Source organism: Canis aureus, chromosome 11, assembly GCF_053574225.1.
Source record: "Canis aureus isolate CA01 chromosome 11, VMU_Caureus_v.1.0, whole genome shotgun sequence".
NCBI lineage: Eukaryota > Metazoa > Chordata > Mammalia > Carnivora > Canidae > Canis > Canis aureus.
In genome coordinates this window covers 36,317,574-36,344,862 of record NC_135621.1, presented here as the reverse complement: position 1 = coordinate 36,344,862, position 27,289 = coordinate 36,317,574, and the positions used below count along the sequence as shown (strand labels likewise).

Here is a 27,289-nt window from a genome sequence, read left to right as displayed (position 1 = left end):
CTTATAAAGTCTGGTTTCAGCAAGAACCCTGCTAAATCAGTTTAACCAGAACTCCCCACCTTTGAGGTCTGATCAAACCTCACTATCTGGTGGGGCCCCTCATCCTCCACCCACCCCCTGGTGATGTCTGATCACCTTGGCCTGCCTTCAGCAAGAGTCGTGTTAGGTCCACTGAAGCAGAATCCCCCTCACCCGTGATGTTTCCTCTCAGTGTTTTTCCATTCACTGACCTCCACCCTGCTCCTTAGCTACAGATACCACTTGCCCATGCTGTACTCAGCATGGAGCCCCACCTCTCTCCCCCACTGCAACATCTCATTGCAGATACATTGCAGGTACAGTGGTCCCTGTACCTATCACGATGGCCCTGAATAAGGTTTGCCTTACCATCATTAACAAGTGTCATCCTGCCTCCCCCACGCTGTCACCGGTGGGGAGGCTGGGGGAGGGTCTGGAAGCAGGTTGAGAAGAATGGTACCATCCACATGATGAATGGCTCTTCCTTATCCATTACAATTTAAGATTGACCTGGGAGAGTATGGCATCATCAAATCAACTGGAGCTAAGACAGGACATCAGTTGAAAGGGTACGTTGTGGGGCAGTGGTCTTGAAAAAAATCAGAGGAAAAAGGAGCAGTCACCCCCAGAGGACTGCTTGGCAAGTGGCACAGAACCTGCAAGAGGTTGAGGAGACTTTCCTGGGTGCAAGTGGTGAGGGCACAGGGTGAAGGATGCCTGCCATTACCCTGTCACACTTCAGGGCTTAGACCAGAGGTGATGCCATAGCCAGAATGCTGACAAAAGAGGGAATGCTGAGGCTCAAGTCCAAGGGTTGGCTGTGAGTCGATTGTCGGTGGTCTAGGTTCTGAACTTGTCCTGTGTCTGATGTCAGAGTTGCTCCAAATCAATGTCAGCATCATTCCTGCAGCCCATTGTCGTTCTGGCCAGTGAGAGTGATTGACCACCCCCTCCCCCCCATGTTGCCTTCTTGGAGCTGGGGCCAGTCCTAGAGCCTTGGGGACTACCCTATAGGCAGATTCTGACTTCCTGGGGGCATCTAGTTGACCCATACAAGGAGCTCTTCCTGAATAGAAAAAACAGAAATGGGGGTCCATTCTCATCCCCGGCTGGTCCCAGGCATTGGGCAGTGATTTAGAAAGCTGTGAGGTGCTTCTGGCAACTAGGGCCTGTGTAGGACTAGATCAGATTGAAGCACACCGCCCAGATGACACGGATGATCCTGGGTAGTCCCAGGTACCTGAGACAGAAATAAAACTTGAGGAATTCACTCTAAAGCAGGGTAGGTCAATTTTTTTGTGTAAAAAAGGTCAAAGAGTAAATAGGCTTTTGCAGGCTATCTGGTCTCTTTTATAGCTACTCAGTTCTACTGCTGGAGAGGGAAAGCAGCCAGACACAGTATGTAAACAACTGGGCATGGCTGCATTCTAATAAAACTTTATTTATAAAAATAGGCAGTGACTTAGATGTGGCCTCCTGGCCAGTTTCTGAAACACTGCATGTGGCAGAGGGCCCAGGGCAGGGGCTTCACTTGCCTGGGTCTAATGATGGTAGTAATAGTGGGACTACTGGATCAAATGATAAGTGTGCCTAGAATTTAGGTAGATATGGGCCAGATTCCCCTCTATGGAGCTGTTATCAATTTATCATGGTAAATGTTCCCCTATAACCTTGCCAAGAGAATGTTTTATTAGATCTTGAATTTTTGTCAATTTGATAGGTAAGAAATGGCATCTCAGTGTAATTTTTTTTAAAAGATCAAATACTTTAGAGAGAAAAAGAGCAGGAGGAGGGACAGAGAGAGAGGGAGAGAATCCTCAAGTAGACTCCCCACTGAACATGGAACCCGATGCAGAACTCCATCCCACGACCCTGAGACCATGACCTGAGCAGAAACCAAGAGTTAGTGGCTCAACCAACTGAGCCACCCAGGCCCCCCTCAGTGTGATTTTAATTAGCATTCCTTTTAGTTTGGTACTGAGCATCTATCTGGGTGTTTTTTATGAATTATCTTTCGCTATTTTACTATTGGGTGTTGGTCTCTTTCTTCCTGGCTTATAGATGTTCTTAACATATTAAGGAGATTAACCCTTCACATGTATTCTGTGGTTGTTTGATATAGTGGTCTACATGTGTCAGTTGGGTTAAGTGGTTGGCAGTGTTGTTCAAATGTTTGAGATACCTCACAGTGGCTGGAGTGGAGCTGTCCAGCAGCCATGTGGACATATGGGTCTGGAGTCAGGTGAGAGCCTTGGGCTGGAGGGATACCTTTGGGAATAATCAAATAGATGGCATTTGAAACAATGAGGTGGGTGTGGCCATCTAAAGAAGAGGTCATCAAAACTGAACTGTGGGCCATCCCAAAATGTGGAGATTGAGGAGCTTGATCCAGCAAAAAGAAAGGGGCTTTCAGGGATGTAGAAAAGGAAAGCAAAAGGCAGAGTTTTCTGGAAGCTAAGTGAAGAAAGCATTTCAAGGAAGAAGGAGACCTTCAAATACTTTTAGAGAGTGAATAAAATGAGAATTCTTGGGCAGCCTGGGTGGCTCAGCAGTTTAGCGCCCTTCGGCCCAGGTCGTGATCCTGGAGACCCGGGATCGAGTCCCATGTCGCGCTCCCTGCATGGAGCCTGCTTCTCCCTCTGCCTGTGTCTCTGCCTCTCTCTCTCTCTCTCTGTCTCTCATGAATGAATAAATAAAAAATCTTTAATTAAAAAAAAAAAAAGAATTCTTACAACTGCTCACTGGATTTGGCAACAGGGAGGCTCTTGGCGACCTTGACAGGTATAACTTCAGTACAGAATTAGAGACAAAAGCCTGATCTCCAGAGAGTGAAGTGATTAGAAAAATATAGCAGCTGCTGGGTACTGGGGGGCTAACTTGATGCCAAAGATCTGTCCAAGCAGTCATGTGTCCTTCTTGAACCATAGTTAGCTGCTCAAGTGCAGGCGAAGCAGAGGCAGAGGGCTGGGCTTACCCAGAGCCCACCAGTGAGTATGGAGGAGGCGAGAGGATGTGTGGACAGATGGACCTAGGAATCTAAGTGGAAAATGAGAAGAGTGCTCAACAGTGATAAAGTGGTAAAGCAATGGTTTGGAGGTCACGGTGTGGTCAGAGCCTCGTTTATCACACTCATCAATCCAACAAATATACAGGTCACTTCAGTCTCTTCTAGGTGAGTTCTACATGGGCTTGATGTTTACCTGGTTTACCAAGAAGTACAACAAGGCTGGGTCATATTTCTTACATTTTATTCTTATTTGACTTTACAACAATTCAAAGATAGCAGATGCCCATCATAAATGGGTATACTATACCACAGATACATTATAAGGCAAGGAAGCCCAATTACGGAAAGACTTCATAAAATGTACTTCATTTGGCTATATCACCGATAGTGTATGATGTGGAACTTTTGATGTCTCCCAGAAGAGACATTACCATAAGTTTCCATTTTATTAACTTCTAAACTTTATATTTTAAAGGAAAAAAAATGATTAGTGAGCAAGAATAAAAATATGTTTTTAAAAAGATGATCTCTATATAAATAAAGTGTCTGATAAATTAGTGAAAGGAAGAAGTTTGGAGAGGAATTTTTATATTGTATAAAAATAAATACTGTCAATTTACATTATATATGACTGATAATAAATTATTTCGTGGGTAAATAAATCATCTTATTAGCTGCATACTTATGTAAGGGCTTTCAAAAAACCAGTAAAAAAAGTTTAAGGAATCTACTTCCCTTTTATAAGCAAATTGAGCTAATTAGTAACTGATTTTTCCATGTCTTTATTTTTCCCTATGACATGCCTTTTAGACATTTTGTTGCTGTAACCAAGATCGGGTACCAAAACAGAAAGGAGAAAGAACTCGAATCAGCTATGCTAGTTACTTATTAGCATCTACAGATGATGTTAAATCTGGGAAGGTGGTGGACGCTAAATGTTCAGTGAAATCAGGCATTATTCTTTATTCTGAAGTCTTCATTTATCTGTTTTCCTTGGTCTTAAGCACATGAATAATTTAGAATTGGCTACACTTACCATTGAGATAGATGGTGGAGGCTTCCCTGTCTGACCTAAAAGATGTAGTATTATTCTATTCTTTTACTTTAGAAAATTCTGATGCTCTAGCCTATTTCCTGTCAGTTCATTAGTTAGGTACTCTTGATACACTCGGGGGTCATAAAAAGAGTAACTGGCTCAGGAGACCAGAGACCCAGATTTTAGTCACGATTTGGGCACTTTGCACCCAGGCAATGTTAAAAGTGTAACTTCTCTGCTTTTCAGTTTCTTACGCTGAAAAATACAGATAAGAATATCTACCTGATTTATTTCACAGGTACTGTTGTACTATGTGATGGTGTGTATTTGAGTGTGTTTCAGAATATGTAATACACTAAAGATGATGGTAAATGCTTTAAAAATGTAATTTGCTGGGTACTTTTTTATGTTATAAATCCAGATAAGGGACGCCTGGGTGGCTTACCGGTTGAGCGTCTGCCTTTGGTCAGGGCATGATCCTGGGATTCAGGATCGAGTCCCATAATGGGCTCCTCGCGTGGAGCCTGCTTCTCCCTCTGCCTATGTCTCTGCCTCTCTCTCTGTGTCTCTCATGAAAATAAATAAAATCTTTAAAAAAATCCAGATAAAAATCTATCGGCAAATAGAAATGTTTATGAATCATACAGCCCAAATGTAAGTAAGTAATTTACAAATGCTTTACGATAAAATCAAAGAGATTCTTTATGGATTTTTTAAATTAAAAAATCTTTGCAACTAAATATTCATTGACTTAATTGTTCTTTCTTTTAAGAGAATGTTCACTATTTGACATTATAACTCTCCAAAGGAGAAAGTCTATAATTAGTTCAGTTCTCTACCTTGGAAGATTCATTACAAGGCAGAAGAGTGGAATAATTAAAGTTTCAAAATAAGCAAAAATATATAACTCTACACCACAGTCTCACTTTAAAGAGTGTAATAGGAATACTTCCTCCAACATGTTTATAACAATGTACTATTTACATAATGTTAACACTAACTCACAACTTAAACCATAAAAATCAATGTTAATGAATATTTTCCCTTTACCAGTTCAACTATTAGGTATCTGATGATCTTGAGAGGTTCTACTGTATTTTTTAAATGAACTGTACGTGATATAAAAATGCTTACTATTGAATAAGTAAAGTGTTGGTCAAATTTTAGAATATAGGTCAGAGTTTTAGAAAAATATATAGGAAACATAGCATATCACTTATGTGATAGAGTCCCATGTAGAAATAAGCCTGTGCAGATAGGTGGTATGGACAGGCATGGTCAATAATTGAAATAACCCACCAACCTCTCTTTTAACAGTAAGCCTAAAAGATGCAACATACTTCTTTAGAAGAGCAAATGAATCACTTACTTATTCAAAATCTTAGAAGAAAACCATGGTTATATTAAATGGTAGTTTTTTAATAAGAAAATCTAATCATTATAATATAGGTAATAAATAGTAAATCATGGAGAGTAGCAAAATTTGTGGACCAAATGACAAAAGCATATCAATAAAATGTGTTTAAGGATAATTACATAATGCTAAAATTTCAATAGCACTATGATCTTTGCTATCAATGATCCAAGATTCAGCTCTCCTTCAAACATTTCTCTTTGCTGCTTCTTTGTCTCTCTCTCTCTCTCTCTCTCTCTCTCACACACACACACACACACACACACACGCACACAATTTCTCACACCTTGTCCCTACAAATGCAGCTCAGCTTATCTTCTGGTTTTAAGTATTCAGTCTTCTTAGATCAAAATTCTTTCACCAAATCAATGATCAAAATGACCCACTGCTTTCTTTAAAGATCTCTTGAGGTCATTCTGTATTTAAAGGGTAGCCTGCCAAGATCTTACAGAACTAAAATTAAATTAGCATTGGCACAGAGGAAAGTGAGTTTATCTCATGCTCAGCATAACATATTTGGTCAGGCTGGGAGCTAGTAACTGATCACTTACCCTCAGCTAGCAGAGAGGGGTGCCAGCCATGATTTTTTTTTTTTTTTAATAGTTCAAAGGTTGGTATCTTTTTTGGTTTCCTTTTTTTGCTTTTGTAAAGAAAAATAAGATTGTGTTTTTTGTTTGAAAGAAAACATGAGGAAGCCCCCTTCCCCACTCCGCCTCTCCCCTGCCCCTGAGAGGTGCTGTAACTTCTGGGCTTGGGCAGGAGGGACCAACCTGGCCCAGGCCAAGAGAGGAGGCTGGGCATTGTGTTGGGGCTTCCTTCAGAGCCACAGAGGAAGAGTGTTCGGGAATGGAGTTTAGCTTTGTTAGGCAAAAAATAAAGTTAAAAAACTTGACACACATGCCTGCTATGTTAAAACTATTAGTTAAAAACTAATAGTTAAAACTATTAAAGGCTTGGTTTGGGTCCCTTTCATTTTATAGTAGGATTTGCAGCACAACACATCTATGAGACAAGACAGGCTAAAACTCTGTTTCCTCAAACCTGGCTTTATAAGTTAAACAATAATAAAGCACATCTCTGCTACATCAGTGGTTTTTAAATTATTCACTGTAAACATCCTGTATTCTTTCCTATTTAATTAATTTCAGAGCTTAAGCTTGTGTCTACATCTATGTCAAATTACCATTTATTCTATGAAAAGCAACACAAATACTGTTCATTCTGGTTTTAACACAAATTCCTTAAAAAAATGTTAAGGCCATTTAATTGAATCAGGGCCAACTGAAGATTACCCTGGTAGAAGTTAAACTACTGATTTAAGATTTTTGAAAGAGTCATAAGTAGTTGTCTTGTGTTTTCCTCCTTGGAACTTGAGAACAGTTTGTAGGATTTATTAGTCTCCAACGTCTCCATCTCGATCTCCAATAAGCCAAAGAAAATGAAAACTTAAGGCTAACAAAGCTGTCCCAAGCAGGTCACCCAATGCTGTTAGATAGGGGATAGAGAAGCTATCTGGGTCCTTTCCTTTTCTCCAGAAGTGATGGACCATCCAGTCAGCAATCCACAGCAAGGTAAATACCTAGAAAACACCAGAGATTACTCCTGTTGTTTGGACATTCTTGGCCCAGTAAACATAAGACGCACTAGGCCATAAGTCTACACCATTGCCTTCTGAAAGGAAGAGCATGTGTCCAGGTCAAGAACTACACTTGGAAAAAAGAAATAACTGCCAGGAGCCTTTTCTTTTCACAAGGAAAAAAAACCATGTATCTCCACAATTAATAACATATTTCTTCAACTTTTCACATATACCTTCTCATTTTCTTCAAGCTTCCCCCAAATCCCAATAAGCCTTATATTTAACAGTATTGTACCATTGTTTGTTTCAACTTCTTTCTGTATGATAAACCTGTGAAGAAGGAAGACATATAAAGATGGAAATAAAAATTAAAATAAGGAATAAATTCTCCTATTGCAGGTACATCAAGTGAAATGAAAGGGAACCAACTGTTCACTTACTACTTATAAGGCTATGGGTGGGTTGCCAAGGGAAATTTCAGTCTATGCTAAGAACAATAGCCAGAAGGGAGGTGGAATGAGGAATGACCTGTCTCCATAGATAGATGTACAGATACAGACACAGAGTCGAAGTATTTTAAAGGGCAATTCAAATACTGAGGTGATATATGTAAGTATTTTCTAGGCTACCAGGAATATGAAGACCATCATAATTCTTTGAATTTGGGGATCAGATAAATATTTTTTTTCTTTGGATATTAAGAGCAGGAGGATCCCCTAACTCTCAAACTCCTTCAGTATTAAAAAGGGATTTGGAATAAATAAATAAAATCCTTATAAAAAATAAATAAAAAGGGATTTGGGGTTAGAGAGGTCAATGTTCCCTGGTTTTGGACAACTTGGCAAGAATAGTGGCATGGCTGTGAGCACTTCTCCATCACCTACTAGCCGACTGCAGGCAAATCACTTAACCTCTCAGATTCTATTTCTCCAAGTGAACATGTGAGATAATAATGGCACCTACCTTCATGAGAATGTTGTGAAGACAAAATAATAGACTAAATGATCAGTTGGGGGCACACAATAAGCTTTCATCAGATGTCTGCTACTAGTAGATTTTAAGAGCTTCATTGCTATGACAATTTGTGGCCTCCTAGACAGTGGGAATACTTGATAAGTGCAGGAGGAGTATATGCCAATGGTCTGTTACCTTCTGCTGTTCTGACATGTTGGCTATGGAGGTGAGGTATCTCCCTTGAGTCCTAAACTGTGTGCTGTGGTTTAGCTCTGACACCTTTACCAGGGAGGAGATTGGCTTGTCAAAACAGAGAGACACACATGTACCCATTCCAAAGGAGTCAACTTTAGATGTCTCTGGACATCTGTCAGAGAGAGGCTGTGTTTTAAGCCCCATTTTCTTTTGCATGAGGTTGTTTCTTCTTTAGTATTGTAGGACCCAAGAAATTTAACAAAAATTCCCTACCCCTGGACAAGCAGAGCACGACTAACTCCATTTTGTGCTACACCTGCCATCTCATGTATAACCCCCACAAAACCTGCTTATTGCTTAAGGTGCTCCCCCACCCTAATCAAGCTGCTGAGCACACCCTACCAGAAACCAGCTCACATAGGAATGCGGCTCATATAGGAATGCGGAACCCCTAACCGCCAAAGAATGTAAACCCCGCCTTTTGCCCGCCACACCTGCGCGCCAATTCTGACCAGTGATAGGCTAGTTCAAACGGTCACTATAGGGTAAATTGTAATTCAATTGGCCAACCTACGTGTGGACCGACATGACTATGCAACTTTCTGTGTGTGTTACAATCTCATTGGCCACTGGCCCCTATAAAACTGCTACGCCTCTTAACCTTGGGGTCCAAGTCCCTGCTCCCCTGTGTCAGATATACTTGGACCCAAGCTCAAGCTTGTTAATAAACCCTCATGTACTTGAATCGGTGTCGGCTCTTTAGTGGTTTCTCAGATACGCAATTTTGAGCACAACAGTATTTCCCTGGCAAAGATTGTTTTGGAATCACAGAAAGTTCCATCAGGACAATGTATGGAGGAAGCATGGAGTATTAGAAATAATCTAGACTTGGAAATGACAGAGTATTGATTTGATTTCCATTTATCAGCTGTATGACTCTGGGCAAACTTCTTACTTCTTTGGGTTGAAGAAAACCCAAAAGGGCCTAGTATCTGCCATACTGGCTTTGAGATAATTAATAAGAACCTCAGTCTGGGGGCATGAAGAGAAAGGTAAGAAAGCTGCATGAACTCAGGTTACATCAATAAAAACATAAGGTTCAGAACAAGAAAGAGAGTCATACACTGGGGCCTGAATGGGCCAGGCCACGTCTTCTGTTCTGGATGCCTTATTTCCACAGGAACTCGTCCACCCCTGTATCTTCTGTATCTAGCAAAATGACCAGCTCACAAAGCAGACACCTGCTATCTGACTGAATCCATGAGAATCAGTGGGACACAAAGAGTATCCAGTGAGAACAAGAGCTGTTTGTCACCGGCAGGGAGGGCGGGAGATGGAAACTTAAGATCATGGCATCAGGTGACATGAGTTTGTAATACATAGCTTCAGAGGGTAGTTGTAGGCTACAGGAGAAAAGTTACCAAAAGACAACTATTTTCAAAAAAAATTGGGGTTGCCTATAAATAGAACAAATTATGCAGTAAACTCTGTATTACTGGAATGTATGGAGGTTCAATAAGGAAATGTGCTGGTGAGTGAGTAATGTGTGCAGGAGGAAATGATAGTTTTGAAGAGAATAAGGTAGCTAATTTCTATGGGATTGGCAAGAAATAGAAATAAATCTATAATATATGTGTATTGTTATATATTTACATAGGATATAGTTAATATACATTTATATACATAAATTTATGTAATATATATCTATCGTACATATATGATATATATACAATTTACTAATTGCTTGTTTAATATCTACATTGAATGGATTAGATTCGTCTAGAACAGGCATTGGCAAACTACAGCCCATGGACCGAATTCAACCTGCTGCCTGTTTTTATAAATAAAATTTTATTGGAACTCTACCCATTTATTTACTTCCTGTCTATTTAGTCTATAATTTAATCCTCACAACATTCTCATGAAAGAGGCACTCATAATCGCCAATGTTCATTGGGAGCAATCAAGTCAGAGAGGGTCAGTGACCTGTGTGGTGCCACAATGACAGAACTATGTAGTTGTGACAGAGACCATATGATCCACAAAACCCAGGATATTTACTCTCTGGCACTTTACAGAAAAAGGTGTGCTGAACCCTACTCAGGAGACAAGTGCTTATTCATACAGAAAGAAATAAAACAGCATCCATACTTCATACCCAAAAATACATTCTAGGTAAGACTCAAGTACAAAAAGCAATACCTGAGAAGTTTTATAAGAGAATGTCTTATGACCTTGATGTAGGGAATGATTTCGTAAGTAAAATGCATACAATCTTAGCTTATAAACTATTTTAAAGATTTCTGTGGTTCAACAAACACCATAAAGTTAAAAATCATGCCCCAGGCTTGGGGGGAAAAAAATCTCTGCATTGTATATAAGTGACAAAGAATTAGTATTTAGAATATGTAAAGAGAATATACAGAGAACTCCTACAGTTGGTAAGAAAAAGAACAACCCAATAGAATAGAAAAGGAAATCAGAAATGTTAATAAACACGAAGATGCTCAACCTCACTAATAATACAGGAATGCAAATTAAGCCACATTAAACTCCATTTCATACCCATCTGACTAGCAAAAGTCAAATTTTGAGCAATCATAATAGCGAACATTGTTTTTTGAAATGGCCTGTGATGAACACATGCAGTGTTCAAGGTGGTTCACATGAACTGATTTAATCCTTAAAATACCTCTATAATACGCTATGGACTATTATTATACCTTTTTGACATAAAGGGACACTAAGGTATATGTGAAGTGCAGCTAGCCTGCCAGAGATCACACAGAGATCATATAGCTCATGGGCGGAGACAAGTTCCAACTCACTACAGTCTCACACAAAAGCCCAAATTATTAAACATTAGTGCAGCACATCACCTTGGTAAAAAGAACTCTGCATTGGCCACAGGAGTATAAACTGGCACAACTACTCTGCATAACACCTCAGCAAATCTGTTAAATTTGAAGATGTGTATCTCCCCAATCCAGCAATTCCACATAAAACCAGAATTTTTTCCCTCCCTTTTCTTCTGCAAAATGAGTAAAAGGGTGAAACTGTGTTCATGACTGGAGGAAACTGGCCTGGGGGCTTTACCCACCCCAGTGCCGAGTGGCTACTCCAAGGACTGGGTGGACCAGTATCTTTGGAGACTTGCAGAAGCTTTGCTGGGAAACTCCGACATGCACACTCACAGAAATGTGCAAGAACATTCACTGCACCACTGTGGTAAAAGTCCAAAGTTGAGATAAACTCAAAAGTCTATTGACAAAGGAATGAGGAAATTAACTCCTAGGTCACACAACCGAACATTATATAGAAGCTAAAACAAATGAAAAAGAGCTACATGAATCCATATGCATATGTCTCAAAAGCATAAAGTTGAATGCGAAAAGCAGTAGGAGACTACATAAAGTATGATTCCCATAAGGCTTATAAATATGAAAAACAATACAATATGTTATTTATAGATTCATTCCACAGCAGTGGTAGAGGAACGTGCTTGGCAGTGATACATACCAATTTAGACAACTGCTCGGGAGGGAATCAAATGAGACCAGGAAGTGATACACAAGTGGCACCAACCATATACATGATGCATTTTTATTGATCGTTTTGAAGTAGTTGCTTAAATAATTTGTTAAGGCTTGCTAAAGCTGCATAGTAAATGCAAGGCTATTTTATTTCCTATAACTTCCTGTACATTTGTATTTTATAATTAAAAAAGCATGAGCAGACAGGGCAGTGGTAACTCACTGACCAGGGCTGCCCGAGCTACCTCCTAGAATACCTCCCCAGGGTGCCTGGGGGGCTCAGCAGTTGAGCATCTGCCTTTAGCTCAGGGCATGATCCCGGGGTCCTGGGATCGAGTACCGCATCCAGCTCCCTGCAGGGAATCTGCTTCTCCCTCTGCCTGTGTCTCTGCCCCTCTCTCTGTGTCTCTCATGAACAAATTAAATCTTAAAAAAAAAAAAAAACCTACCTCCCTAGGGGCTCCCTAGAAGAGGATGTCAGCGTGCCCTGCAGAGTTCAAACTGAAAGGTGTGAACTTGGTAGCACTAAGGGGCACTGGGGCTAAAACCAAAGGGGTATTTAAGTGTCTGTGTGGAGTGAGCAAAGATCTAATTGTTTGATCATTTGTGCAACTGTCCTCCCCATCTAGGGAAATAATGGGACATCTTCTGGAGAAAACTGAAGGGGAAGAATCTCAGGATTAAAACCACTGGGGACTATGAAGTACTGGCTGAGAATGAGGAGTCTGCACAGTTAGCGATGGGGTTCCTTTAGACCTCCTTTGCTCCAAGAACAGTAGCGGGCAGAAGGAAAACCCTCCAGAGAGGACATCAGATGCTCAGATTCGGAGGGCTCCCAGTTCAGCGGCTGATCCCCCCATCCTCCCATTGGAGAGTGCCCAGGCCACAGCCTTCTCTACTTCCAAGCCACTCACACTCTGCATGCTGCAGTCTCTTCCCTGTAGTGGAAATAATCCCTGTCTCATAGATGAAATGGGACAGAAAACTTAACGGTACCTACCACATAGAAAGAACATAGTAAATATTTGCAATGATTAAAAAAAACCTCATAGGTCCTATATGAAGGAACAAGAGCCTGACTTTCCCAACAGCACACAGGGAAACAAAGAAGCAATGCCTTCAAAATTCCAAGAGAAAGAGATTTCTAATCCATAATCCCGTGCCCAGCCAATCTGTCACCCAAGTATTGAAGGTTAAACTAAAGCATTTTAAGACATGCATGCACTCAGGAAGTTTTCTCCCATGTTCTCTCTCTTTGGAACTTTCTTGAAAATGTGCCTGGGTGGCTCAGTTGGCTAAGCATCTGCCTTCAACTCAGGTCATGATTTCAGTGGTGTCCTGGGATCTGGGAACTACTCAGCAGGGAGTCTGCCTCTGCCCCTTCCCAGGCTCATGCCCTGTCTCAAATAAATAAATAAAAATCTTTTTTAAAAAAGAAAATGTGTGGGGATCCCTGGGTGGCTCAGCGGTTTGGCGCCTGCCTTTGGCCCAGGGCACGATCCTGGAGTCCCGGGATTAAGTCCCGCGTCGGGTTCCGGCATGGAGTCTGCTTCTCCCTCTGCCTCTCTCTATCATAAATAAATAAATAAATATTTAAAAATAAATAAATAAATGTTAAAAAAAAAAAAAAAGAAAGAAAATGCGTGATGAAAATGAGGGGAGAACCAGAGAGAGAGAAGGAATGGGGATGGGGGAATAGAAGAGCCAACTGCAGAGAGCATTGAGGGAAGAAGGTGCCAGGTGAGCTGGGGAGCCAGAGTCCAGAAATAGCAGGTAGATGGAGCACTCTAGAAATGAGGTCTCTACGATCAAGGCAAGTGGCAAATTATCTGATATAACAGAGTCTGGGAGCAAAAAACTAAGTACAGATGTGTGGCAGCTATGATGGATCATGTGGGAAAAAACTAAGGATAGGATATAGGAAATTATGCCAGTGAAAAAATAGGGCAACTATCTCCAGAAAAAAATCAGAGAGAGATAAAAAGAAAGAAAATATTTTTAAAAAATTAAAAAAATATAACACATGGCTTGGCTCTGTAATAAATGATATTTATAGCCACAGAATACAAACAATACTTATTCATAAAATAAAAATTGAGCCTTCCTATACTAGGAGGATGAAAGTTGGGGAAATAAAACATGGGGTAAGATGGCTAGATCCTCATATACCATAAATAACAGATTGTAGATAATTTCTTAAATTGAGAAAGCAAAATTAGCAATCCAAGTACAACACAGAGGTAAAATAACAGAAGGATCAGCTAGAGTTGCTTTGGAGGACTAGTAATATCTAGTTTTTAACACACACATAAAAGAACTAAAAAATAATATATATCTAACATGTCTTTTTTCAGTATATGACCCACGAATAGCTATGAAGTCAATTTAATGTAATTGGTCTTTTAAAAAATGAAATACAATAAAATAGAATACAACAGGGTTAGAATAGAAAGTATTAGTATGCTAACAGGATATTTCATACAACTTTTGTTTCAGCTATGAAATTACATATTTTATATATAAATAAAATATATAAATGGATGCATTAGTTTCAGTATAAACATTTTTCTTTCTTTAGTTTTTTTTTTTTTTAATGGAGAAGGGAGGGGAGAGGAGGGAGAGAGAGAATCAATCTTAAGCAGGTTCTGTGCCCAGCGCAGAGCCCAATGTGGGGCTCAATCAATCTCACAACCCTAAGATGGTGACCTGAGCCGAAATCAAGAGTTGGATGTCTATCTGACTGAGCTACCCAGGTACCTTGAACATATTTCTTACTTAAGATTGTGGTCAAAAACATTTGAAAGCTGGGATACCCAGGTGGCTCAGTGGTTGAATGTCTGCCTTCAGCTCAGGGTGTGACCTCAGGGTTCTGGGATCGAGTCCCGCATCGGGCTCCCTGCATGCAGTCTGCTTCTACCTCTGCCTGTGCCTCTGCCTCTCTGTGTCTCTCATGAATAAATAAGAAATCTTTAAAAAAACAAAACAAAATAAAACAAAACATTTGAAAGCTACTGACCTAATATGTACATCTGACATGCTAGGTTCCAGGGATCTCATGTGGAAATCTCTTAAAGGAGAAAATAATGTCATTTTTCTATTTGATCTCTTGGTTTTTAGCAAAAACACTTATCCATTATAAGCCTGAAGCAATCATGTGTCGCTGAACAGGCTCTACCACTGAATTACTATTGATGAGTGAATAAACCTCAAATCTTTCTCATCTCTGCAATGAAATATCCATTATCACAGGTGGGTTGCAGAAATTAAATAATATATGTAAAGAGTTAAACAAGTGTCTATACACAGTCAGTACTCAATAAATATTAATGTCATGCTCATTGTTCATCAGTTATTATGCTGAATTTATGATCCTTAATTAAAAGGTTATTGGGGGCACCTGAGTGGCTCAGTTGGTTGAGCATCCAGCTCTTGGTTTCAGTTCAGGTCATGATCTCAGGGTCCTGGGATCGTGCCCAGTATCAGGCTCTGTGCTTACTAGGGAGTATACTTGGGATTCTCTCTCCCTCTCCTTCTGCCCCTCCCCCCACAATGCTCTCTTTCTCTCTAAAATAAAAATCTTTAAAAAAAATTTTTTTAAAAAGGTTATTGGAATGGAAGTGTGAACACTGGTTTCTTTTCTTTTTTTTTTTTTTTGCACTGGTTGTACCTTTATTGTTTACCTCGTTCACTAATAGTTCCGTGATGCAAGGTTATGAACACTGGTTTCTAACACTCACCACCTAACATGACTTTTCTCTATGATCCTTAGTTTAGCCTTCTTTAAAACAGATTAATTTATGCCTTCATAGTCTGTTGCTCTTGAGTGCAAAGGTAAGAAATCTGTGATCATGAACTATGTAGTGATTGCTTGCCTCACATATGCATGTCTTCTCCCACTCCCTCCCAATTCTTACTCCATTAATTGGACTTTAAGTTCCCTTCCCATGCAATTTCTTGTTAACGGTATTATGATGACTTAAAGTTCACTCAGATTTCAATTTATTAATTTTTTTGTAAGTAACAAAGGATTTCAGTGTTTCCTTAGAACACAGTATCTAACGAATTATAAAATCACAGTAAGTATCAGATATTACTTAATGCAACATATTTTATTTTAAAACTAAATGATTATTTAAGGAATGCATGCTTTTCACTGTGAAAATACATTGAAATCAAACCAAGGGTAGAATGTGTTTTTACATCATCTGTTTTTTATGAGATATGCATAAATTCTTTAGGTAAGTGTACCTTCTGAAAAGGCAAATTTGTAGCCTGTTCTGGATGTTCTAGCTGTATTGCTTGGAATTTAAATAAATATCCAGAGTACAAAAATATATATTTGCTTTGGACAATATTGATTCTCTTGGCCAGCTCCTTCTTTGAGCTAGAATTAACATTCCTGCATACTAGCATCCTCTCAATGTCCTGAATGCCAGTAACAGCCTTCTGTACTATGTAAAGAAAGATGATTCTTCAGGGAAGGAAGGCTTGGAAATATAATGCAAATAAACACCAGGAGTAGTAAATTAGTACAGTTCTTCCAAACCCCTAACATACAAAGGCTGAATTTATTTTCCCTATAAAAATATGCTTCCCTAATACAGTTTCCAGACTAGAAACTCCACTAATTAAAATCGAATATATAAATGTTTGCTCCTAAGAATTTAGGATTATCAGTCAACAGGAATTCAGTCTACTCCTGATATTTCAATAAAGGCATCTTTTCTTTGGTCTGAATTATTTTTGTAAGGTGGTAGGTGGAGGAAGGTGGGAAATGAATAAAACTTATTTTGAGAAGGGACCTAAGATTTCCAAGGAGTCCAGTCACAAAAATGGTGAAGACCTTTTGTCCAAAAGAAACTTTTAGAAAAAAGAAAAAAAAAAAAAAGAAACTTTTAGAATGTGTAGCTTTAAAAGGTACAGATACTAGGGTCCTGGTAGTGTTCTATTTGTTAAGCTGACTGGTGAGTGTCCTGGTGTTTATTATTCTTTATACCTTGTGCATGTCATTATTGTTCATCTATTCAATATTTAATATATAATTACAATTAAAAAATAATAATCTTTTGGCTGGTGTTCTTTAACCCTGGCCCAGTTAATCCCACTACTGATTGCTCCCTCATCTGACCATATCATTCTGTTCCAATCACGCAAAGAGCCAGTTTAACATTAGGAAATGACAACCTGAAAATTAAAAAAAAAAAAAAGTCAAGCAAAAATAAGATGTTTGTTAGTTTCTAATAAAAAGGGGGAAAAAGATAGAAATAAACATATTTAAATAGCTATAGGAGTGAACATGTATTGATCTTCTCCTACTGAGTTAGATTACTTTAATGTTCTTAGTATCCACTGAATATTAGGGAAAGATGCACTAGGCAGAGATCAGGCCCTGAGCAACTTAGGTGCTCCCCCTTCACTCTGCCCATAGCCCAAGATCACCCTGTTTCTATACCATCTCCCTTTCTGCAGGTTGCCTAGCAAAACATTTCAATGAAAAAAAAGAATATTCATTCATTTAAAACCATTTATTGTATGCCTTTCCAATATATGTAATACTCAAATTTGAGAAATAATTTTTTTAAATATATTTTTTAAATAGCACACCAAAATATTTGTGATGGTGATCTTTGAGTGTGGGGATTATGGGCATTTTACCATGATAAGTGTATGTTGCCTTTATGATATGAAACAAACCTCAAATGAAAACAAACAAAAATGCTCATGAAAGAATGACCAAAACCCCTTCCTTGCCTAAGCTCAGTACAGAAATCCATTCGTTTCCTTGTTTATTACTTTAATGGTGACAGATGGTCTCAGAAAACATATTGAAAAGGATAACTTTGAAGTATACAGGAATTGAATAACAAATACTGCTGGAACATGGAACTACCTGGAAAACATTTTAACTTCAGGTAAAATGAAAAGTGTCAGAAGTACAGTTCTGAACTTCTTTGACATAAGGAAGGTAAACCCTGAAAAGAAGACAACCCATTTAACCAGGAGGAAGTAAAAAGAACAGTCAAAGAAATAACTGAGAGATATGAAAATCAATCTTTTCTTGATATCAAAGGATCTACAGTTATTGGTAAGAGACAGAATATGGGGCAAAGCAGGGAATGGAGTCAGATATACAAAAGGAAGGAACATGTATAATTAGTCTAATTCACATCTTAGAAAAAAGCTGCCATGAGAAGTGACAAGTGTGAAAATCCAGATGTAATCCACTTGGACTTCCAGAAGCTTTGAGCTTTGAGATACAGTATCACATAAGGATTCATAAATATAATTACTGTTGCTGTTGAAATACTAGCACACTGAGAATTCTATGTTAAGAGCAGTGAATAAAAGGATATTGATTTGGCAGAAATAACAGAGAAAAACATCTACATTAGTTTTGGTTATCTGGCACATCAAATACTCCTATAAATGAACTGAGACTCACATAAAGAAGAGAGCTTGCAATTAAGAAGAATGGAAAATGATTTCTTTTGAGACTAAAACTTTAAAAAAACATGTGCGGGCTCAAAAGAAAACAGTTATACAAGAACAGACATATACATCAGTGGAACAGAATAAAATTTAGAAATAGACCCACATATACATAATAAACTGACTTCTGATAGACACTAAGGTCATTCAAGGAGAGTAAGGATAGTTTTCCCAATAAATGGTGCTGGAACAACCAGGTATTCATAAGGAAAAATATGAACCTTAATCTGTAATTCACAAAAATTAAGTCAAAATGGATTAGAGAACTCCAAAAAAGTTAAAACCAGAAGATTTCTCAAATAAAACAGGAAAAACCTCTCACAAGCCAGGCATAGACAATGGTTTCTTAGGACAAAGAAAAGCAGTAGCTTTTCTGATAAAAGCACTAGTTTATCTGAAAAACTGATAAACTGACTTTATTAAAATTGAAACGTATGATGTTAAAATATATGGTTAAAAAAATAAAGAAGCAATGTATAGACTGGTAGATGATATTTTTAATGCAGGTATATAACAAAGGACTATTCAGAAATATAAAGAACTCTTACGACTCCATAAGTCAATTCATTATTAAAAATGGACATAAGATTGAACTTCACAAAAGAAAATGTGAATGGCCAATAAATCCATGAAAAGATAATCAATACCAGAAATTATGATGACCATGAACTACCACCTTTACACCCACTAAAATGGCTAAAGGCACAAAGACTGACAATACTAAGTGATGGTAAGGATGTGGAGAAACAGGAACTCTTGTACCAATAGGATTTCAGAACAGTATAATCACACTGGAAAACAGCTTGGCAGCTTCTTATAAAGTTAAACATACCTATCCCATAAGAGCCAGCAATTCCACACGTAGGTATTTACCCAAAGGAAACAAAAACATATATCTCCACAAAGATTTATACACAGATGTTAACAGCAGCTTCATTCATAATAGCCCCAAACTGGAAGCAAACCAAGTGTTTACCAGCAGGTGAATGGATAAACCAACCGTGGTATAGTCATACAACAGAAAACAAAGCAGCAAAAACAGAGCAAATTACTAACTATATGCAACTATTAATAAATTTCAAAATACATGTGAAGTAAAAGGAGGCAAAGAGTACATATTTAGATTTACTTATATGAAATTCTATAAAAGGAAAATGTAATTTATAGTGATAGAGAATAGATCAGTGATTGTCTAAAACCAGGGATTGGAGGGACACTGACTGCGATGTGTTGACTGGGGTGGTTATTACAGGGGTGTACACATATCTCAGAACTCATCAAACTTAACACATTTTACATGGGTATATTTCACTGCATGTAAGTTAAACCTTAATGTTATTTTCTTTCAAATTGCTTTTGTTGAAATGTTCATCTCTTTGTATTAAGTAGCAATGTGCACCACATAGGGAGAGGTTTGAAAAACATCTGTTAAGATTTTAAAATCTGTTTAGAAAGGCAATTCCTAAAAATATATAAAGATTCTTGCAGGATATAAAATCAATGCACAGAAATCAGTTGCATTTCTATACACTAACAATAAGGCAGAAGAAAGAGAAATAAAGAAATTGATCCCATTCACAATTGCCTAGGAATAAGCCTAACAAAAGAGATAAAGGATCTGTACTCTGAAAACTACAGAACACTTACAAAAGAAATTGAGGAAGACAAACAGAAAGGGAAAAACATTCCCTGCTCAAGGATTGGAAGAACTAATATTGTTAAAAGTCTATGCTACCCAGAGCAATCTATACATTCAATGCAATGCCTATCAAAATACCACCAGCATTTTTCATAGAGCTGGAACAAACCATCCTAAAATTTGTAGAGAACTAGAGAAGACCCTGAATAACCAAAGGAGTGTTGAAAAACAAAACCAAAGCTGGTGGCATCACAATTCTGAACTTCAAGCTATATTACAAAGCTGCAATCATCAACACAGTATGATACTGGCACAAAAATAGACATGTAGACGAATGGAACAGAAGAGAAAATCCAGAAATGGACCCTCAACTCTATGGTCAACTAATCTTTGACAATGCAGGAAAGAATATGCAATGGAAAAAAAAAGTTTCTTCAACAAACGGTGTTGGGAAAATTGAACAGCCACATGCAGAGGAATGAAACTGGACTACTTTCTTATACCATATACAAAAAATAGACTCAAAATGGATGAAAGATCTAAATGTGAGACAAGAATCCATCATAATTCTAGATGAGAACACAGGCAGCAACCTCTTTGACCTTAGCTATAGCAACTTCTTGCTAGAGATGTCTCCAAAGGCAAGAGAAACAAAAGCAAAAATGAACTACTGGGACTTCATCAAGATAAAAACTTTTACACAGCAAAGGAAATAGTCAACAAGACTAAAAGAAGATATTTGCAAATGTCTTATCAGATAAAGGACTAGTATCCAAAATCTGTAAAGAACTTATCAAACTCAATACCCCAACAAACAAAAAAATCCAGTCAAGAAATGGGCAGAAGACATGAAAAGGCATTTCTCCAAAGAAGACATACAAATTGCCAACAGACACATGAAAAAAATGCTCAATATCACTCAGTATCAGGGAAATACAAATCAAAACCACAGTGAAAAAAAAAAAAAAAAAAAAAACCAAAACCACAGTGAGATACCAGCTCACGTTAGTCAAAATGGCTAAAATTAAAAAGTCAGGAAATGACAGATGTTGGTGAGGATGCAGAGAAAGGGGAACCCTCTTATACTCTTGGTGGGAATGCAGTCTGGTGCAGCTACTCTAAAAACAGTATAGAGGTTTCTGAAGAAGTTAAAAATAGAGTACCCTAGGGGCAGCCTGGGTGGCTCAGGGGTTTAGCGCTGCCTTCAGCCCAGGGCCTGATCCTGGAGACCCAGGATCGAGTCCCACGTCAGGCTCCCTGCATGGAGCCCGCTTCTCCCTCTGCCTGTGTCTCTGTCTCTCTCTCTCATGAGTAAATAAATACATTTTTTAAAAAAAGAGTACCCTACAACTCAGCAATTACACTACTAGGGCTTTATCTAAAGGATACAAACATAGTGATTAGAAGGGGCACACGCACCCCAATGTTTATAGCAGCAATGCCTACAATAGACAAACTATGGAAAAGCCCAAATATCCATTAACAGATGAACAGATAAAGAAGACATGGTACGTGTGTATACACACACACACACACATATATGTATAATATTCCATTATATATATATATATATAATATTATTCAGCTATCAAGAAGAATGAAATCTTGCCATTTGCAATGAGGTAGATGGAACTAGAGAGTATTATGCTAAGCAAAATCAGTCAGAGAAAGACAAATACCATATGATTTCATTCATATGTGTAATTTAAGAAACAAAATAGGTGAATAAGGGGAAGGAAAGGAAAATAAGATGAAAACTGAGAAGGAGGCAAACCATAAGAGATGCTGAACTCTAGGAAACAAACTGAGGGTTGCTGGAGGTGAGGGGAGTAGGGGGATGGGGTAACTGGGTGATGGGCATTAAGGAAGATATTTCATATAAGGGTACTGGGTGTTCTGTGCAAATGATGAATCATTAAATTCTACCACTAAAATTAATTTTAAAAATAAATTGAATATATATATATAATATATATATTATTCTACATATATATAGAGAGACTTTGATAGAGTTTTCTTTGCAGCAACAGCCTACAGCAGGGGTCAGCAAACTATACTCTTGGTCAAATCTGGCCTACCACCTGTATGGCCCATACACTAAGAATGGTTTTAATATTTTCAAATGGTTAAAGATAATCAAAGGAAGAATAGTATTTTCTGACACATAAACATATAGGAAATTTAATTTCCAGTGTCCATAAGTAAAGCTTTGCTGGGACGTGGCTATGCTCATTTATTTACACGATGTCAATGGCTGCTGCTATGCTGTCATAGCAGAGCTGAGTACCTGTGACAGAAACCATGTGATCTGTAAGGCCTAAAATGTTGACTATCTGGCCTTTTACAGGAAAAGTTTGCTGATCCCTACCCTGGAGTCTGGGACCTCTTTCCATCATCATCCACTAATAAAGAATGAGATTACCAAGTTAAATTCTCAGTCCTTTTACTTGTGATGAGGTAAAGAGAACAAAGACTTTGGAGTAATACAGCTCTAAGTTCAAATTTCATCTATTACTTAACTACTTCTGTTACTCTAGGTAAATCTTTTAAGCTTACAGTCTCTCAGATTGTCACTTGGAAAGTAAGGAAGACTATGCACATCTCAGGGTACTGCTAAAAGGATAAACATTAGTTCATATTTTTCTTGTGAGTAAGGTATCCAAGAATAGTGGCTCATCAATTATGGGTCTTCAATTCTTCTTCTGGCACAAGTTAGTCACCAAACTTCATTTACTTTTGTTGTTATTTGTGCCTTTATCTATACTTAATATAAATGTTACAATAAATTTATTATGCATTCTTTTTGTGTCTGGCTTCTTCTGCTCAAACAATGAGGAACTGCGTCAGTATTTGCCCAAATACTCAAAGTACACTGAACACATCTCAAATCCAATTTAACAAATATTTATTTATACCTAACAGAGAAAACACTGTGATAAAGCTTTCTGGATCATTTAGAAAAGAATACAACATAGTTATTGCTTTCAATGAGATCAGAATCTGCATGAAGAAACATGACTGAAATGCCTAAAATAATCTAATACTATAAAGCTGAATACTTATTTGATTATTATTTGCTGTATCAGGCAGAAGCTGGTGCTGAGTTTATGGTGATGAATAAAATAATCCATGGTCTTTTTATCCATGTCCAGGTACAACCCTGTGTGAAAGGAATGTCCATTATTTAGTTATTATTTTTTAAAGATTTTATTTATTTATTCATGAGAGGCAGAGAGAGAGAGGCAGACATACAGGCAGAGGGAGAAGCAGGCTCCCCGCAGGGAGCCCAATGTGGGACTCGATCCTGGGACCCCAGGATGGTGCCCTGGGCTGAAGGCAGGCGCTAAACCGCTGAGCCACCCAGAGATCCCCATTATTCAATTAAAAACAAAACAACACAAAATATAATCCCTGGATAAAACTAAACTAGCAACATCCTCTGGGGAAAAAAAATGGAAGGGATATTAGCAGAGCTGGAAGGTAATACCAGTTGAGAACCTAAAACAGGTTCTTCAGAGCACTTCCAGAAAAATGATTCATGGAAAGCTGACTATTAACTCAAGATTCTCAGAGCAGAGATGACCATACAAAGTACACAGCTTCCACACAAGACTACGAAAATAACAGTTTCAGCTGCAGATAATAGAATGGTTTTGAATTTTCTTTTGGCCAACCAAAACCACTACTAACACTTGTGTTATTTAACCCTGGCCAACATTACAGGTGAAAGAAAGCAATCTATATCTAAGCTAAAAGAAAAGGTAATCTGGTTACCTGGGGAATGTTTAAGACTTATTTTCTGGGTCAGGCCTGAAAACTCTTAGGTAATGCTAGTGAATATATCCTAGTCCCTTCTTCTAATACTCCTCATTATTCTGGTTTGTCTCAAAGTTCTTTGAGGCTTATTGTCTAGAGCCTCAAATTATTTGAAAGCCACTGTCCCAGCAGATGTTTCAGCAAATGATGCAAAGGAAAAAAAATGAAATTATGCTGATTGATATAAACTAAAAAGCAGATCTTCACAAATGAAACCCTGCCTTCAAGAAGAATCAGCAACCTAGGTGAAGGTCTGGACAATCCCTAGGGATCTCCTGCAGCTTTGACGAGTGAAGAACAAAAATGTAGACTGAGAATTTAGAACTTCGTTCATCCTCTCCCAGGAAAACACTGATGATTCTTTAGCCACATTAACAAAAAGCTATCAGAACTACTTTTGAACTCATTCAATCAATAAACAACTTAGATTTATTGAACATACTTTAAAAGCCAGCCAAACAGTGATAGTCCTTGCTTCCTAAAGTAGCCAATTAGGAACAGATTCAGTCCAATAAATACACGGTGTGGGGCCAACCAAACAAAACACTAGTCACAACCAAGTAACCATATTTGTACAGACGGCATCAACTCACTCGTGCTTTTGGACATCTGCCAATCCCTCAGCCCACACTTTCCTAAAATCTGATGTAAGATCAGCAGTTTGCTGGGCTGGAGAGATTCTCCCTGACTGACCCCAGCATAGCTCCCACCCAACAGTGAGCAATAAAGTCAACTCTGTCTCTTTACTTTAGATACCGAATGATGGTCTCATCATCCTTTGACATCCTTTAAACATTCCTTTTAACAATACAACTAGAACTAACATGGATATTTAGCTTTAAATTAAAAAAAAAAGTGGTATGGTACTAAATATTTATTTTTTAAAATAAACTCAAAAATTTTAATAATAAAATCAATTAGGTCAGGATTTCTTTCTTTTAAATTTTATTTATTCGTGAGAGACACACAGAGAGAGAAGCAGAGACATAGGCAGAGGGAGAAGCAGGCTCCATGCAGGGAGCCCAATGTGGGACTCAATCCCGGGACTCCAGGATCACGCCCTGAGCCGAAGGCAGATGCTCAACTGCTGAGCCACCCAGGCGTCCCAGGTCAGGATTTCTATGGTGACTATTCTGAGATCACAATCAACCAAGAATTATTCTGGCAAATTTCTTGAGTAATGGTTTTTATGTTTTTCAATTAAATGCTTTTACAGAGCTCTGTTAAAATATATATTTTTTTGTTTTTGTTTTTTGACAGTGATATGAAAAGTCCTCTAAGTCATATCTGCAGTCTCAGCAGGATTCAGAGCACGGCTGGTTATATTCCTAGCCAGAGTGCTAGAAAAAGATGGCTCAGCTTCTCTGGCCCTACCTTCATCTTCATCAGGACTGACAAGCCTGAAAAGAGCACCTTTTCTCAATGGGCTTGCTATCCAGGGATCCAGCATGCTTGCTGTGTCTACAGTGAGGTAGACAATCATTTCATCTTCCATGCCTGACTAGCCTAGAGCCTGAGCATACTTGTCTAGAGAATTCATCATAAATATGGATTTAGAAAAGTGTCCCACTTTCAGACCCTACAACCTATAATGTCATCACACTATTGTATCATAAATATTGTATTATATTGTACAAATATTGTAATATTGTATCACAAAAACAATCACAAGGCTATAAAAGAATCTCAAAACTTCACCTGTTTCAACGGCCTACCTTGAGGTTACCATATTCATCACCTCCCAAAGCTAAAGCAGATGTTTTTATGGGAGAAAAAAATTTTTGAACTGTTGATCCTCCCCTCTTCTGACTCTTCCTTCAGCCCAAGCTGACAGAAACCAATTAAAAGACAGAGGCACACACAAATAAAGAGATTCTCATTTTCCATTTGAAATCTAGTGATTTCAAATTTTGAGGAGAAAAGAATGTGAATGAGGTCAGCCAACCTGTTAAAATCCCCTGGTTGGGGCAACTGGGTGGGTTCAGTTGGTTAAGTGTCTGACTCTTGGTCTCAGTTCAGGTCTCAATCTCAGGGTCACAAGTTCAAGTCCCACATTGGGCTCCACTCTGGCCATAAAGCCTACTTTAAAAAATAAATAAATAAAATAATATCCCCTGGTTGCTTAGCTCTTTCCTTTGAGATGCCATCTGGGAATAGGATTTGAGTTAGTGTGGTAATTTAAAAAATATATGAGCACACCATTCAATAAGGCCTACTATGTGCCACACAATTAAACATTATTACTACCATGCAGAGGAGAATCATCATCCTCATCTTACAGGCAAGAACAATAAGGTCCCCAAGAACTTAAGTAACTTGCCTAAGGCTAAGCCAATTAACTCTCTCAGTGGGTGGTTATCTTGGGATTCCAGTTATGGTGGTACTGCCACCATACTTATTGAGAATAATGACTCCAAGGAATTAGTGAGGTATCAGAATAATGGTAGGGACTCTTGATGCTAGATTCCATAGGTTCTGATCCCCTCACTGATCCCCTAAGGGACTCATTACTCCAGTAAACTACAGCTATTGAAGATGATATTAAAATAGTGAGACAGTAATAGCACCTTATATGGATTAGCTCATTTTATACTTAAAACAACCCACACAGTCGGTCTATTCTTAGCCAATTTTTTACAGGCAAGAAAACAGTCCCTGAGAGGTTACCTTGCCTAAGCTGACATGGGCATGAGTGGTGGAAACCAGAGCCCAAGCCCTTATATACTATATACTCCAGTGCATCAAATGAATGTATCAAATCTCTCAAGTTTGTTGGGAGTGGAACAAAGTTTGAAAAGCATCATTTTATAAAACACAATAAACTCTTCATTCTGGTCATCAAGATCCTTCATGATCTTGCCACAAATTATAATTTTCAACCTGATTTTCATCACTTCCTTACATAAGCACCTATGCCCCAGAAATTTTCTCACTATTTTCTGTAAATGCACCGAATTTTCTCATTTACCTAATGCTACCACTTCCTTCTGCTGGGGTTTTCTATGGATTCTACAAAATAAAATTTTATCCATTATAAATCTTCCTCCCCACATAGGAAAAATTTCTCCCACTACTGAAATTCCATAGCACTCTGTCCTTCTCTCCAGACACTCAAGACATATTTGTGTTCTTGACTGGATTCCTACCTGACTTCAATAGATATAGATTCTGTGTAAACTCTGTGGAATGAATGCCTTTCTGATGCAAGATGCCTGGCTGGAAGAAATAGGAAGATGTAACAAAACCAGAGAAAAAAGATTGCTTTAAGTCTTCAGAAATTGCCATACTAAGAACTATGACCCTCTAAGACCACAACAAAGTGTCAACTTATTCTTGTAAAACACAGTGGTTAGGAGTGTAGACTGTAGATTCTATCTTGCTGTGTGGACTCGGACAAGTCACTCAACTCTCTACATCAACTGCCTCGTCTGAGAATGGGAATAGCATAACTTAGCTCACAGAGTTGAGCATAACTTAGCTCACTTAGCTCAGTGAGTACTGAGTTCATGTATGTAAAATGCCTAACAGTGAAGAGCTAATAATAATAATAATAATAATAATAATAATAATAATAATAAATATAATACAAATATTTGCTATTATCATTTT

At 38.2% G+C, this 27,289-nt stretch overlaps 1 protein-coding gene across 10 annotated transcripts in view; it reads right to left on the bottom strand.

Moving 5' to 3' along the window:
* Window positions 1-27,289, bottom strand: part of SLC41A2 (solute carrier family 41 member 2) — a 124,471-nt gene that overhangs the window by 1,940 nt on the left and 95,242 nt on the right. For 7 of the 10 annotated variants that reach the window (XM_077914805.1, XM_077914808.1, XM_077914803.1 and 4 more), the window contains one exon: window positions 3,250-7,054. The exons of 1 other annotated variant lie outside the window; for it this stretch is intronic. In XM_077914805.1, the coding sequence (XP_077770931.1) occupies window positions 6,869-7,054 (186 nt within the window). In that variant the 3' untranslated portion in view covers window positions 3,250-6,868. Of the gene's footprint in view, window positions 1-3,249; window positions 7,055-7,345; window positions 7,385-22,752; window positions 23,025-27,289 lie in introns of those variants that run through there. 2 more of the 10 variants (XM_077914811.1, XM_077914810.1) reach the window with 2 other exon arrangements.